Raw genomic sequence first — 12,726 nt, 5'->3', positions numbered from 1 at the left:
GATTCTTTCTCAAGAGATTGAGACTATGATCAGCAGTTTTGTCGTTCGTCAGTAGAGGTCAGTCACTCTCAGGTTGTTTCTTTCTCGCAAGTAGACATTTCTTTTTTCCATCCACTTTCTCACCGTTTTTAATCTTTTGTTTGATGCTTGTTGGAAAAGCACAAATCAAAACCAAATCCCACATAATATTAAACTTGGCATTCTGGGCTTTGCATTTCTACAGGGAGCATATTTCCACAAATTATTAGCTCAGCGTTTTAATATCATGGCAGGGCCAATTATTTTCATGATATAAAAATTGGTAGCTTGACTACGGGCTGTTATTGATCTAATTCAGTGTTCCTGGACAAGAACTTTATAGTACAAATTAAGACATCTATGACATAGTTTTTGGCCTAGAAATTGAAGATTTAAGTTGTAAAGTCAAGACCTGGAACATAAAAAAAAAAAAGTAAAGAACTCTTTTAATGAAGGCTTCTATCACAATGAATTAAATTTCATTGTGAAAAAGGGCTTGTATAGACAAAAACTAAAGTCACCAATAGTTAGGGGTGGGGATGGGTTGTGTTCTAAAACCTGAACCTAACCTCAAACCTTGACCCTGAAACTCGAAACCAAAAAACCCAAAATGTCAAACTCAATGTTGACCCGATCACCATCCCCACAAGCTTGTTCCTGCCCTGACCTGTTAACCCGATTTATATCCCCGTCTTGTCCCTACGGATCGGGTTTGAGAAAACTTGTCCTCAATTAAAAACACAAAGATTTTTTCCTTGCTCTATCCCCGACCCACGACGTGACACCTGAAACGTGAAACTAAGGTTTTTAGGTCGGGTCAGGTTACATGTGAAACCCAACCCCATGCCCACCCTACCAATAGTATTCTATTTTAAACACATTGTTAACAACAAAACCAATACTCATCAGAAACCTCTACAAATGAAAAATGTATTCCATTGGAAAAAAAATGTTCTATGGCAATGTCCCTCCCTTACATAAATGTATAATGATGAAAGTATCTCCTTTAATATGAAAAAAGAACTTTTCATTAATAACTTTGTTGCAAGCCCATTTCCCCAAAAAGCTTGTACTGGTGATTTTGTTTTGTTAACAAAAGTCATCACCTCTTACTAAAATTGGATTTCGTCAAAATCTTTTTCTTGAAAACTAATAACAAATAATGTTTTGTCAATAAAACCATGGTAATCATTAATTTTTTTACAAGATTTTTATATCCTATCTAAAGGAATTTTTTTAAAATACTTTTACTAACAAAATTTGTATCTCATTGGTGAAAAAGGTTTTTATTCATACTATCGATAAGAAGTGATACTTTGTCCTTTTCTTTATCCTTAAAAACCATAGATTTAGTGTAAAATATTCTCTCCCAAGCACCACTTGTTCCTCATCGTGCTCATTCCTTGATGTAGTTTTAACAATCTCTAAGGTATATTTTTGTGTGTTTTTATGTTTGGATGAGTATGGTTGCGTGTGGTTTTTTTGTGTTGTTAATGTTAGCCCAGGTGGCTTCTCAAGAGGGGGGGAATGAATTGAGTATTTCAAACTAAAAATTAAGTGTGTAAACAAATAATCATGCAAATTTGCAAATTCAATGAAAAATAAACACACACACCATGAGACAAAGAGAATTTTTGTTATCGAGGTTCCTCTATTAGTATTCACTACCCAAGAATCCTTGCTTGCGAAATTTCACTATTTCAAGCTCTAATAGCCGAAATTTTACACTAAGATTTTGACTCTTTTTAAGCCACATGTAGCTCAATACACATTTTTAACAATTTCAATCTCCCCAAGAGATTGGCTTGATTATAGTTCTAGTTGGCCCTCTATATCTAAATTGAATAGGTTCTAGATGAACCTTTCACAAAGTAAAATTAAATTAAGAAAAACTTACACCCTTGACTTGGAGAGTTACTTCTCCTTTAGAGATCCAAGCTTCCACTTCTTTAGCCACACAGTGTGGAATGAGGGAGCTTGTCTAGTATGCAATGAAAGGAAAGGAAAGGAAAGGAAAAAGTAGTAAATTTTTCAAGGCGAAGACTCTTTCTTTCACTCTAAAACACTTTATAGAAGTTTTTCATGTTTGAGAATAAAGTGTTGGCCTAGGTGACTTTTCAAGAGGGGGTGAATTGAGATAATCAAATTAAAAGCAAGTTGTACGTGTAGCTAAAAATTAATGCATCGAAGCAATTCAAGATAAATATAAAATGCACACACCACAAGGACGAATAGATTTTTTTTATCAATGTTCCCCTAGTGGTAATCATCGTTCAAGAACCTTTGCTTGGGAAATTTCCACTATTCACAAAAGCTCTAATAGCTAGAATTATAAAATATATGTCAACTTTCTTTGGCCATTTGTAGCTCAATACACGATTTGTATAAGCCCAGTTTCCCCAAAAGATTACTGCTAGATTCTAGTTCTAGCTCGGTCTTTCTATCTAGATTATATAGGTTCTAGATGAACCTTTCACAAAAATAAATAAAAGGAAGGTAAAAATTACACACTTACTTGGAGAGATACTTCTCCTTGAGAGATTCCAGCTTCCTCCTTTGTACGTTGTGAAATGATTAAGGAGCGTGGACTATATGAATGGAAGGATTGATTGAAAGAGAAAATAGATTTTTCAAAGTGTGAGGCTCTCACTTTCACTCAAAAGTATTTTTAAGGGAAATTTACAAGATAGAGAGTAATGGCTTGAAGATTTGACAATTAATGCTGATTCACATCTCTACCCATGGTTTGGTGGGGTATTTATTGCTTCCCCAACTCAAATGAGCGGTTATTTTCCCATTTTCAAAAATAACTACTTAAATTTATCAATCACTATAAAGTGATTGATCAATCAATCAATCATAACACCTACTTTTCTGTCAGACAATGACTTATTGATCGATGGATTGATGGATCAATATATTACTGTTGGTCTAGAAAAGTTAAGTTGATCGATCATTACTAGTGAATGATTGATCAATCAAGATTCCCTCGAGTTGTGCAATACAAATATGATCGATTAGTGTATTTTCCTATGATCGATCATACTTTAAATCCCCTATTAGCAAGGTTTTGACTGATCAATCAATCAGGTGGGTTGATTGATCATTCCATGAGAAATTTGGTTGCTTGGGCATAGATGATCGATCAATCAAAGTACTCATTTTTTCAAATGGGCAAATAACGGCTAGTTTGAGTTGGAGGAAGATATAAATACCCCCACCAAACCGTGAGTAAAGAAGTGCATGAGCATTAATTGTCAAATCTTCAAGCCATTACTCTTTATCTTGCAATTTTCCATCACAAGTGCTTTAGAGAGAGAGAGAGAGCCACACACTTTGAAATCCCTATTCTCTTTCAATCATCCTTGCATTCATAATAGTCCAAGCTCCTTGATCATTTCACAACATGCAGCAAAGGAGAATGAAGCTTGAATCTCTCAAGGAGAAACATCTCTCTAAGTAAGTGTGTAACATTTTTCCTTTATTTTTATGTATTCATGAAAGGTTTATCTAGAACCTGTTAATCCAGATAGAGAGCCTAGCTATAGCTAGAATCTAGCATCAATCTCTTGGCGAGATTGGAATTTTACAAATTGTGTATTGAGCTAGACATGGCCAAAGAGAGACTAAATTTCTTTTGTATTTTTCTAGCTATTAGAGCTAATAATAGAATTTTCCAAAACAAGGGTACTTGGGCTTGACTACCACTAGGGGAACATCGAGAACAAAAAATCTATTTGTCCTTATGGTGTGTGCTGTTATGGTTTATATTGAACTGCTTTACTCACAAATTTTTAATCACACACACAACTCATTTTTAATTTAAATATCTCAATTCACCACCACACCCCCTCCACCCCCCCCCCCCCCCCCCCCCCCCCCCTCTTTTGAGAAGCCACTTGGGCCAACAATTGTTACTTTTGGCATCTACTCTTTGGGAAGATCTCTATGTACCTTTTCTACAAAAAAAAATTAGTAAATGTCGTATCTAACAATGGTAACTTCTTGATAATATCATTGAACCTCTCATTCATGCTAATTATACTCTCCTACTCTAATTTTGTAATTTTCATACACATTTGTGGGTATGATAATTTTTGCTTCCTTTACTTGAGTTGTCACTTATGGGTAACTTCAAGTTTATCCCAAACCTCTATTGAACTAATTTGTCCAATTACCGTAGAGTGTTTTATGGCACTAAGTGAGCATAACAACATATGTAGTGCTTTAACATTTAGAGAAACCTTCTTTTTTCTCTTATATTGTGTATTCTCTAGGTGACTTTTCAATTTCTCAATCATCTTCCCATTTCATGGGAATGCGAGGACCTTAGGTAGTGATTTCCCATAGGTCAAACTCTAATCCTAAGAGAGTGTTTCATTCTATATTTCCAGTGTGAATAATAGCTTTCATCAAAAAATGGAGACTTAGTTACTGATATATCTGTGGAGAAGGCTTGTGAAGATGTGTTGACAATCGTTTAAGATCTTTAGTACTCAACCTAAAAATGGTAACCAAGCTTCAAGAGTATACTTGCTTTGATACAACTTGAAAATTTTAGTTCAAGTAAACCTAGAGGGTGAGAAGGGGGTGAATAGGTTTACTACAAAGTATGAAATTTAATTCCTTTTTTAAAAGCACATCCACAACACCATAATTTTTGTAGTGGCTTACAATCAGTATCTCATATTGATACTCCACTCCTAGGGATTTTTTGCCCTAATTAAAATATCCACTATGTTTAGTCAAACAGATCTTCAGCTTACAACCACACTACTTCTATTACAGCACCTACCCAAACAACTAGGGACTTATGGTCAAGAAAACTCTAAGTGTAACACTTAGAAAAAAAAACTTAAATTTGGTCATAAAAAACACAGGAGAAAGGGTCATTTTCGTTACAAATGAGCTCACAATGCCTCTTAACAGGCTGATAAAAATATTACAAAGAGATAAAGTTGTACAAGTATACTATGTAAAACTACCTAACTGATTAGCAACACTTCATAAAATAGTTTGAAATATATGCTAATTTTTTTAGAGTTTTATAATATAGATAAAAACCACTTAAAAGATGTAATCAAAACTCATATAAACAAGCAAGATATGCAATATAGATGTAAAGTTAAGGTTATGATTCTTTGCTTGCTTTAAGACACAAAAACCTCAAGTTGAAGATTTCAAATCTCCAAATTTCAAAATTTGGCACAAGAGGACCACTAAGTATGAGAAGAATGCTTAGAAATTTTGTGGCTTTAGTTATACTAAAATCTAGAGAATACTTGGGTATTTATAGGCCTAGATTTCAATTTAAAAACTAGTTGTTACTAGTTTTCAGCCCGGTTTCTAGATCATGCAAAATCTTGATGATATTCTAAAAAATATATAAAAACTTAAAATAATCTACTCATGCTACTTGTCATTTGGTAAGCCACTTACTCAATTTGAATGTCTACAACCAAATATATTGCTTCTAGAATAGCTTGGAATTCCGTTTATGGAGTTTGGGATTGGGTCCTTTGCACTAGGGTCAAATCCAATATGCTCTAATGTCTCTTTTAATGGTCGAATCCTTTTTTTATTTCCTATAGTCCTTTTTATATACTCAACTCATATGCACTTGATCTTCCTATAGGGGTCGACTTCTTAAATTATCAAAACCTTTTGTAACTTGAGTTCAACTCCTTATTGCTTGCATTTGATGGTATGTGCTTGACTCCTTCACAATGTGATCGACTCCGCCTAGAGATTTTGTTGAGATATGTTTTAAAATTTTGAAATATTTAAGCTTTGACTTTGCTTCTTTATGCTTGTCTCAACTCCATTTGCATGTTCCCAATGAACAAGCACAACAATGTTAAAAGCAACAACAATTGTTGTAAGTTTATGATCAGAACAATTACTATGCTCTAATTAATGTAAGTTCCTGAAAAAAAGGATTGTTGATCAGCCATAGATACTCAGAGATAACCAAGAGATAATATACTATATAATTTGAATCACGTGCAATCACAAACCAGAGAAGAAAACAGAAGTTTATGATCAGAACAATTACTATGCTCTAATTAATGTAAGTTCCTGAAAAAAAGGATTGTTGATCAGCCATAGATACTCAGAGATAACCAAGAGATAATATACTATATAATTTGAATCACGTGCAATCACAAACCAAAGAAGAAAACAGGCAGCAAAAAAACTATCATGTTGCAGCAAAAAATAGTTTTTTGATCCACGACGATAAGGTTACTGGAAACTAAGATCCCTAAACCCAAACTCCATGGCAGCAAAGATAGAGTAAAAAATATGATAGATTGATCATTATGTTGATTATCCATTGAGTAGTCATCCACCGAGCAGCAGTAAACAAAATAAAGAAGAAGATGATTCTCAGAATAAAACTTCATTAGCTTTCTTCAAAATAAAAATGCCTTCATGACACATAATCCAAGCAGAGAAAATAATTAAAATCTTAAAATCATTGCTCTAATACCTTGTTGATTTTTAGGATTCCATAGATCACATTATTATTCAACGGATAGAAGAAAGAAGAGAAGTATAAGGAAAAAGAAAAGAGAAGAAAAAGGAGAGGGAGAGAGAGAGAGCACATTGAGAAAAAGGAGGAATAATTAGGTAGTTGATTTAACACCCTTCCCCATAAGTTTTACTTATAGATTCTAGAAATACCAATATTACAAGTATACCCTTCACCCTAATAAGAGTGAAGAAAAGATAAGAAACTTAAACTAATTATATCAGTGTCACCCTAATTACATCATATCTTCCAACAATGGTCATGTGCTTGACTCCATATGTGTGTGGGTTCAACTACGGTTCTTCGTAGTCGTTGGTTCTAATGAGGAAATGAATAGTTTTGTTTATTTGCTACTAATTTTGACTCATTTTTACTTTGAAATTATAAGTGTTTAGACTTTTGGATAATTACAACACGCAAATTGATTTTGAAGTTAACAATCAAGTACATATAACAAATTGCAGGAACACAAGAAGATTTATAGTGGTTCACAACCCAAACTCAGGTTGCTAATCCAATCCTAGGGTTTTTATACCTCAAAGCTAATTTACTATTTTGGGTTGACAAAAGGCATTTACAAAAAATATCCACAATGTTGTCAATTACAAGATGCCCACATAAGGATTCATGCCCCTCGATTGACCATAATAACCAAGTTACAATATACACCCTCACATAGATTATACTAGCTAACCAGACTCTCCAATCTAGACCCTTCTCAGCATACCACTAGCTTACTCAAGTCTAGATCTACATAGGGACTTTTCAACAACCAACAAACCAATCGGTTTACACCCACAAATGGATAACCAACAGTTACTCATCAACCATGGAGGGTTTTCTCAATATTTTTGGGGTGAGGAAGGTCTTACCTACACAAGGCCTGAGTCTTGAACAAAACTTGCAAGGATGTCTTGTATCTAATTTAGCACAAATGAAGGCTCTTAATTAGGCTAATTTTCCAATACAAGTACAAATAAAAGGTACAACCACACCTTGTACACACATAACATTATAGAAGCTCAATCAGTCTTTAAATGACTTGATTTCAAACTTTAAAACTCGATATAAATATAGGATTGATTTTTAAAATTGGGGACACATGTAATGACAACTCAAAGCAAATATTAATTTCACAATTCAAGCCCATAAGTAACTTTTTTTCTAAACTAATTGAAAATATCAAAGTAAAATATCTCTAGTTTAGATCACTTGACCAAGTGCAATACATTGATATAAGATTTTTTTTCCAAAAAATTGTTTGTTGTTTATAGCATGGCAATATTTGTTTGTTGTTTATAACATGACAATATTTTATAAACAGTGTATAAATGTTGTTATTTATACGTTGTTTAACAATATTTATATAAAAATTTGAGTATGATTTGCCCTCTTTCAAAAAATTTTAGCCAATACTAGGGGCAATCACCAATTTGTTACTAAGGTACTGCACTCGTATATCGTTTTAGTAGATTTCAGCCCCTGGAACAAGATAGAATGCTATAAGCCCTATGCTTTTATGGGACCCTGTGCAACAGTACAACAACCAATAAAAGTTTTGTCATATAAGAAAAAATATGTCAACAAAAAAGTAGTAGAGAAATTCCACCAAATGAACCTAGTGCAGCCTATATTGAAATTTGACAGAGCTAAATTGAATCTGGTGGAGTTAAATTCAAAATACCCAAGTTTTGTATGGATACTGAAGTTGGTCGGTTTCATTTTAACTTTGCTTGATTTAACTTAGCTCTCCCAAATTGAATCTTGGCTCTACTATCGATAGTAAGTTTATGAAATACCCAGGTTTTGGATGGATGCTCAAGCTCTTAATAAAAGCTCAAAATATAATAAAAATATGGGTATATTTTTTCAAAACTTTGATAAAGCTCTAACTCCACTAAATTTATGATAGTAAGGTTTTTGTTATTTTTTTTAATTCCCCACAACCCAATCCATAACAGATAACTTTTTAAGTAGCAATTGCTTGTTATTTTTAGGCCCTTTTGCCGGTTCAACATTGTTCTAGTCCACGATGCCATGGTGTTCACTTGGTCCCGCTCTAGCTGCCCTTTTTATTTGGCGCGTTAACATATCCTGAAGGCGAACGTTGGCGATCCGTGTGTGGTAGGAAAGAACGGAACAGCTATGTTGCCGTTTGTCTGGTGGATTCTACTCCCTCTTTGGTACTGATGTGCGTTTTCGTATCAAGAAGATAAAGAAAGAAAAAAATGCCCAACTAAAGTCTTGCTTTCGCTACTGATAGGAGATGGAGCTCATTTCCGCTACTTCAGCGCCCTGCTTCTCTGCAGGTATGTCCCTGTGAAGAACCCAAATAATCTGCTGTGAGCTCATGTAATGGTACTTAACTTTATTTTCTTAAACTTCTGAACTTGGTGATTAAATTTTTTTGGTTTTTTCTTCTTTTTTATGAGGATTACAAAAACAGAGAATGTTGAGACAGATAGATTTAGTTTGCTTCTTGGAATTAATTTGCTACTACTAGGTACTGGGTTTTTATCTAGGAGGTCTGCTTCTCTCTTCAAGACCATGATCTGTGTTATCTCAACTGCGGTAATGGTTGTGATCCCATGATCTTCTGTCTTTTTTGGTAAACTAATTTTCATTGAAACACTTGGAAATGTACAAGATCACTCCACACCATAACTTACAATAAAATTAACATTAGAACCTCAAGTACAAGAGCATACTCAACTGGCATACAAATTTACATATGGATCCATTGAGGCACAGAACTCCCGTCACTGGAGTAAGACCAAGAAGGGTTATAACAACGAATGCAAAAAGAATATGCGAGATTTAAATATGTAATTTGAAAATGAACAACATGCTAGTATCTAAATAAATGCATATTGCAACAAGCCAACCAAAGTTGATCAGCAACATCAGATCGTTATCCATGATAGAGAAGAAAATTAAATTATACCATTGCAGGCCATGTCTCTTTATTTGGCTGGTCTCCTCCTCTCCTACAGATTCTCCACTGTATCCCTTGTCATGCCCAGGGCAAGATGGTGTTCCAAAAGGAGAAGAAGATAAAATAAATAGGAAGGAGGAAGGAAGAAATCGAAAGTGCAAAAAGGAGAAAAGAGAACAAAGGCAAAGAAGAGGAAAAGAAGTGAAAAGAAGCAGCAGGAAGGAGGAAGATTAAAGAAGAAAGAGAAAAGAGGAACATTGGGTGAGAGTAAGCAAAAAGGAGTGAAGGAGGAAAATCATACTTCCACTGCCCCTTTTTATTGTTTACTCATTGGTACATGAAGAAATCAGGAGGAAGAAACACAGGAAAAAAAGTGTGTCAAGAAATCAGAGAGAAAGAAGAAAGAGAAGAGAGAAACCGAAGGCAGCAGAAGAAGAGGAGCAAAATTGGGAAGAAAAAAAGAAATCAAATGGGGGATAAAGAAAAAATGGGAGAGAAGAAGCTCAACATAAAGAAAAAAGAGAAGAAATCGAAAAAAATTAGAGGCACTGGGTGAAGAGGAGTAAAATCAAAAGAAAGGGAAACCAGAAGAAAAAGGGGAGAAGTTGAAGATATAGAAGAAAGAGAGGAGAAGAAATCCTCGAAGAAAAACAAAGGTGATGGGCAAAGAGGAGTGAAGTTGCCCTTTCATTCTGCCACCACCTTGGTGCAATTTTATCTCTTTTTTCTCAGCAAGTATGTCCTTGCTGCTTAATTGCTGAAACTCTTACGTGGCTTTTCTGGATATGGTAGTTTGAATTTTTTTCAAAATATTTTTTTACTTTTATTTTTGTTATCATTTATTTACTTCACATAAATGTCTATCTGGATTCCAACTTTCATGTCAATGTTAAATTGAACTAACAAGAAGTAAAGTTAACTCCTTTACTCACAGTGCTCTCATAGTGCTCTATGTAGAATATCACATTTATCTTCATTGTATGCACAGATGAGTTTTTTAGCTTTGCCAAAATTTTCAGCATAAGTCTCTCTTTTGGTTGTTTTGTTTGCTTTGGAGCTCTGTGTTAGATCAGTTGATATAAACAATAGGATAGCTTTTCCTTTTCAAGATTCTGCAATGATCATATATTCTACTTAACTGCCTTTTGTTTATTCGAGGATCCATATGACTGTGGGATCTGGATCTTTGTTAGTGAATGGAGATGCAAAAGTGTTCCTACATTAACTTCCCATGATTCAATATTTCAATATTTGGCTATAAACATGTGCAATATATACAATTTTTCAGAAGTCACTCATAATCTCTGTACCATCAAAGATCAATTGAAGCACCTCACAGTTAAGAATTCAACTCTTCAACCATGGAATAACAAGTTTAATATTTTATATACGTGTTTTCATGGGAAGGAGTAATTTTTTGCTGATAGTTACTCATACTGAACTTCCATTCCATAAGTTATGTATTTATTCTCTTGACCTTTTTTACTTGAGCCTCCTCTAGAGCAAAGGCCCATCTTCTTAAGAACAAATGTGTCAGGTGAATCTTTTCCTTCAGATAAGTCTCAAAGTTCACATAAAATTGACATTTCCTCCTATCACTGAGAAGGCAAGTTGTGAGTCTAACTTGGTATACAATTCAGATTTGCCTTGAACTCTGATGCCATTTTACTCTAGAGCACAGCATATATTAGTGTATTTTCTGTTTCTCATATGTCATCCTTCCCACATATTTGATATTTTAACCAATTATTTGATTAACATGGGTTATTCTCCTGTGTACTGAGATATCCTTCCATTGCATACTTAAAGCTCATAAGGATGTATATACAGCTTGTCTTTGTATTTTTTGGAGACTCTAGCTAACGAATTCACTCTGAGTTTGATGTGTTAGAACTGACATTGTCTTCATATTGTTCAGACATGAAAGATTGCAAGCTGATAGTCGACAAGTCTACTTGCTTCCCTTTTCATTTAAGACCACAGAAAAGCGGAAGCAAAAAATGGCTGGTTGTATCCTCTTCATTACCAGAAACAGCTCTGACAGTTGGCATCTCTGCCATGGTTGTAGGTGCAGCAGCTACTATTTTCGTGAAGACAAATAGATTTTCTGAAACAGTAGATGTAAGCATAAAATTTAATTGTCAAATTGCACCTGGCATGTATATTTTCACCAATCAATGCCTTCTCCATTGTAGGCAACTGTTTTGCAACCACAACCTTAACCATTCAATCTATTCAATGCACTGGATATTTTTCAGGAGCTGTAAGACTCTTAGGTTATCCATCTTTGCTCGGACTCAATTGAAGGACTTATGTACTAAATTCTTCAATAGTTCATCCATAGTAGGGCCCATTGGTTATTTTGTGCTTGCAGCAGAACTACTTCCTCTCACATCTGATGCTTTCAATTGCAGACCTCTTCAAAAATTTGTGAAGATTGTGGTGGGTCTGGTATCTGCTCAGAATGTAACGGAGAAGGGTTTGTACTTAAAAAATTGTCAGAAGAAAGTGCCCAAAAAGCAAGGTTGGCAGCAAAGAATGCAGCTACTCGATACACTGCTGGGTAAGACTAAAGACTGGCCACCACCTTATTTCTCTTTATCAGTTCTTAGCTGAGAAAATTTTATGGGTTTCTTCAGGCTGCCAAAGAAGTGGACTTACTGCTCAAGATGCTCCTCTGGTCGATCTTGTAGCATTTGTGGGGGTAGTGGACGGGTGAGCTTGTGAAATATGCAGATTCCTCAACTAATGTTTCCTATGGGAAGAGCACAGGGTGTTCATGAAGCTGCATGGCCTAGTTTTCTTTTTTATGAGTTTATTTATGTTTCGTTTCTGCTTTATCTCATATAAAAAGCTAGCTTACCATTTCACAGGAAACATTTTATCTAGCTTTATTTGTCAGTGGATAAGACATGAGTATGCGTTTAGAGAAGTTTATGAGATATCAGCATTTGCTAAATGACAAGTTATCATCTGATTTCTCAATCAGTACAATATTTCTCGAAGTGATTTTACCATACACGACAACGGATGCCTAATGCATTTCACGAACCTGGTGATCTCATTTCTCTAGGGCTGTAGACATCTTCACATCAGATGTTTTCATAGCATGAACCTGGGTTAGAGGTTCTAAAAATTACCATCACCATGCTTTTAGTTCTTACAAACAATGCAAAAAGTAAAGAATTTCAAGGTTAAAGTACAAGCCAAAAGATCCATTTTAAGTAGTACAGTGAATTAT

General features: G+C 34.6%; 1 protein-coding gene across 1 annotated transcript; it reads left to right on the top strand.

The window, feature by feature from the left end:
• The first annotated feature begins 8,672 nt into the window (after nucleotides 1-8,672).
• On the top strand, nucleotides 8,673-12,449 carry LOC137944753 (uncharacterized). Its single transcript, XM_068790492.1, has 4 exons — nucleotides 8,673-8,859; nucleotides 11,404-11,606; nucleotides 11,900-12,048; nucleotides 12,125-12,449. The coding sequence occupies exons 1-4, from the start codon at nucleotides 8,817-8,819 to the stop codon at nucleotides 12,210-12,212; spliced, it is 483 nt and encodes a 160-aa protein (XP_068646593.1). The 5' UTR covers nucleotides 8,673-8,816; the 3' UTR covers nucleotides 12,213-12,449.
• The last annotated feature ends 277 nt before the right edge of the window (nucleotides 12,450-12,726 follow it).

This window comes from Aristolochia californica, unplaced genomic scaffold (genome assembly GCF_029961685.1).
Source record: "Aristolochia californica isolate CCGP_79_NKW_82.1479 unplaced genomic scaffold, dmAriCali1.0.hap1 SCAF_11, whole genome shotgun sequence".
In the NCBI taxonomy this organism is placed as follows: Eukaryota; Viridiplantae; Streptophyta; class Magnoliopsida; order Piperales; family Aristolochiaceae; genus Aristolochia; species Aristolochia californica.
This window is presented reverse-complemented; position numbering and strand designations above follow the sequence as displayed.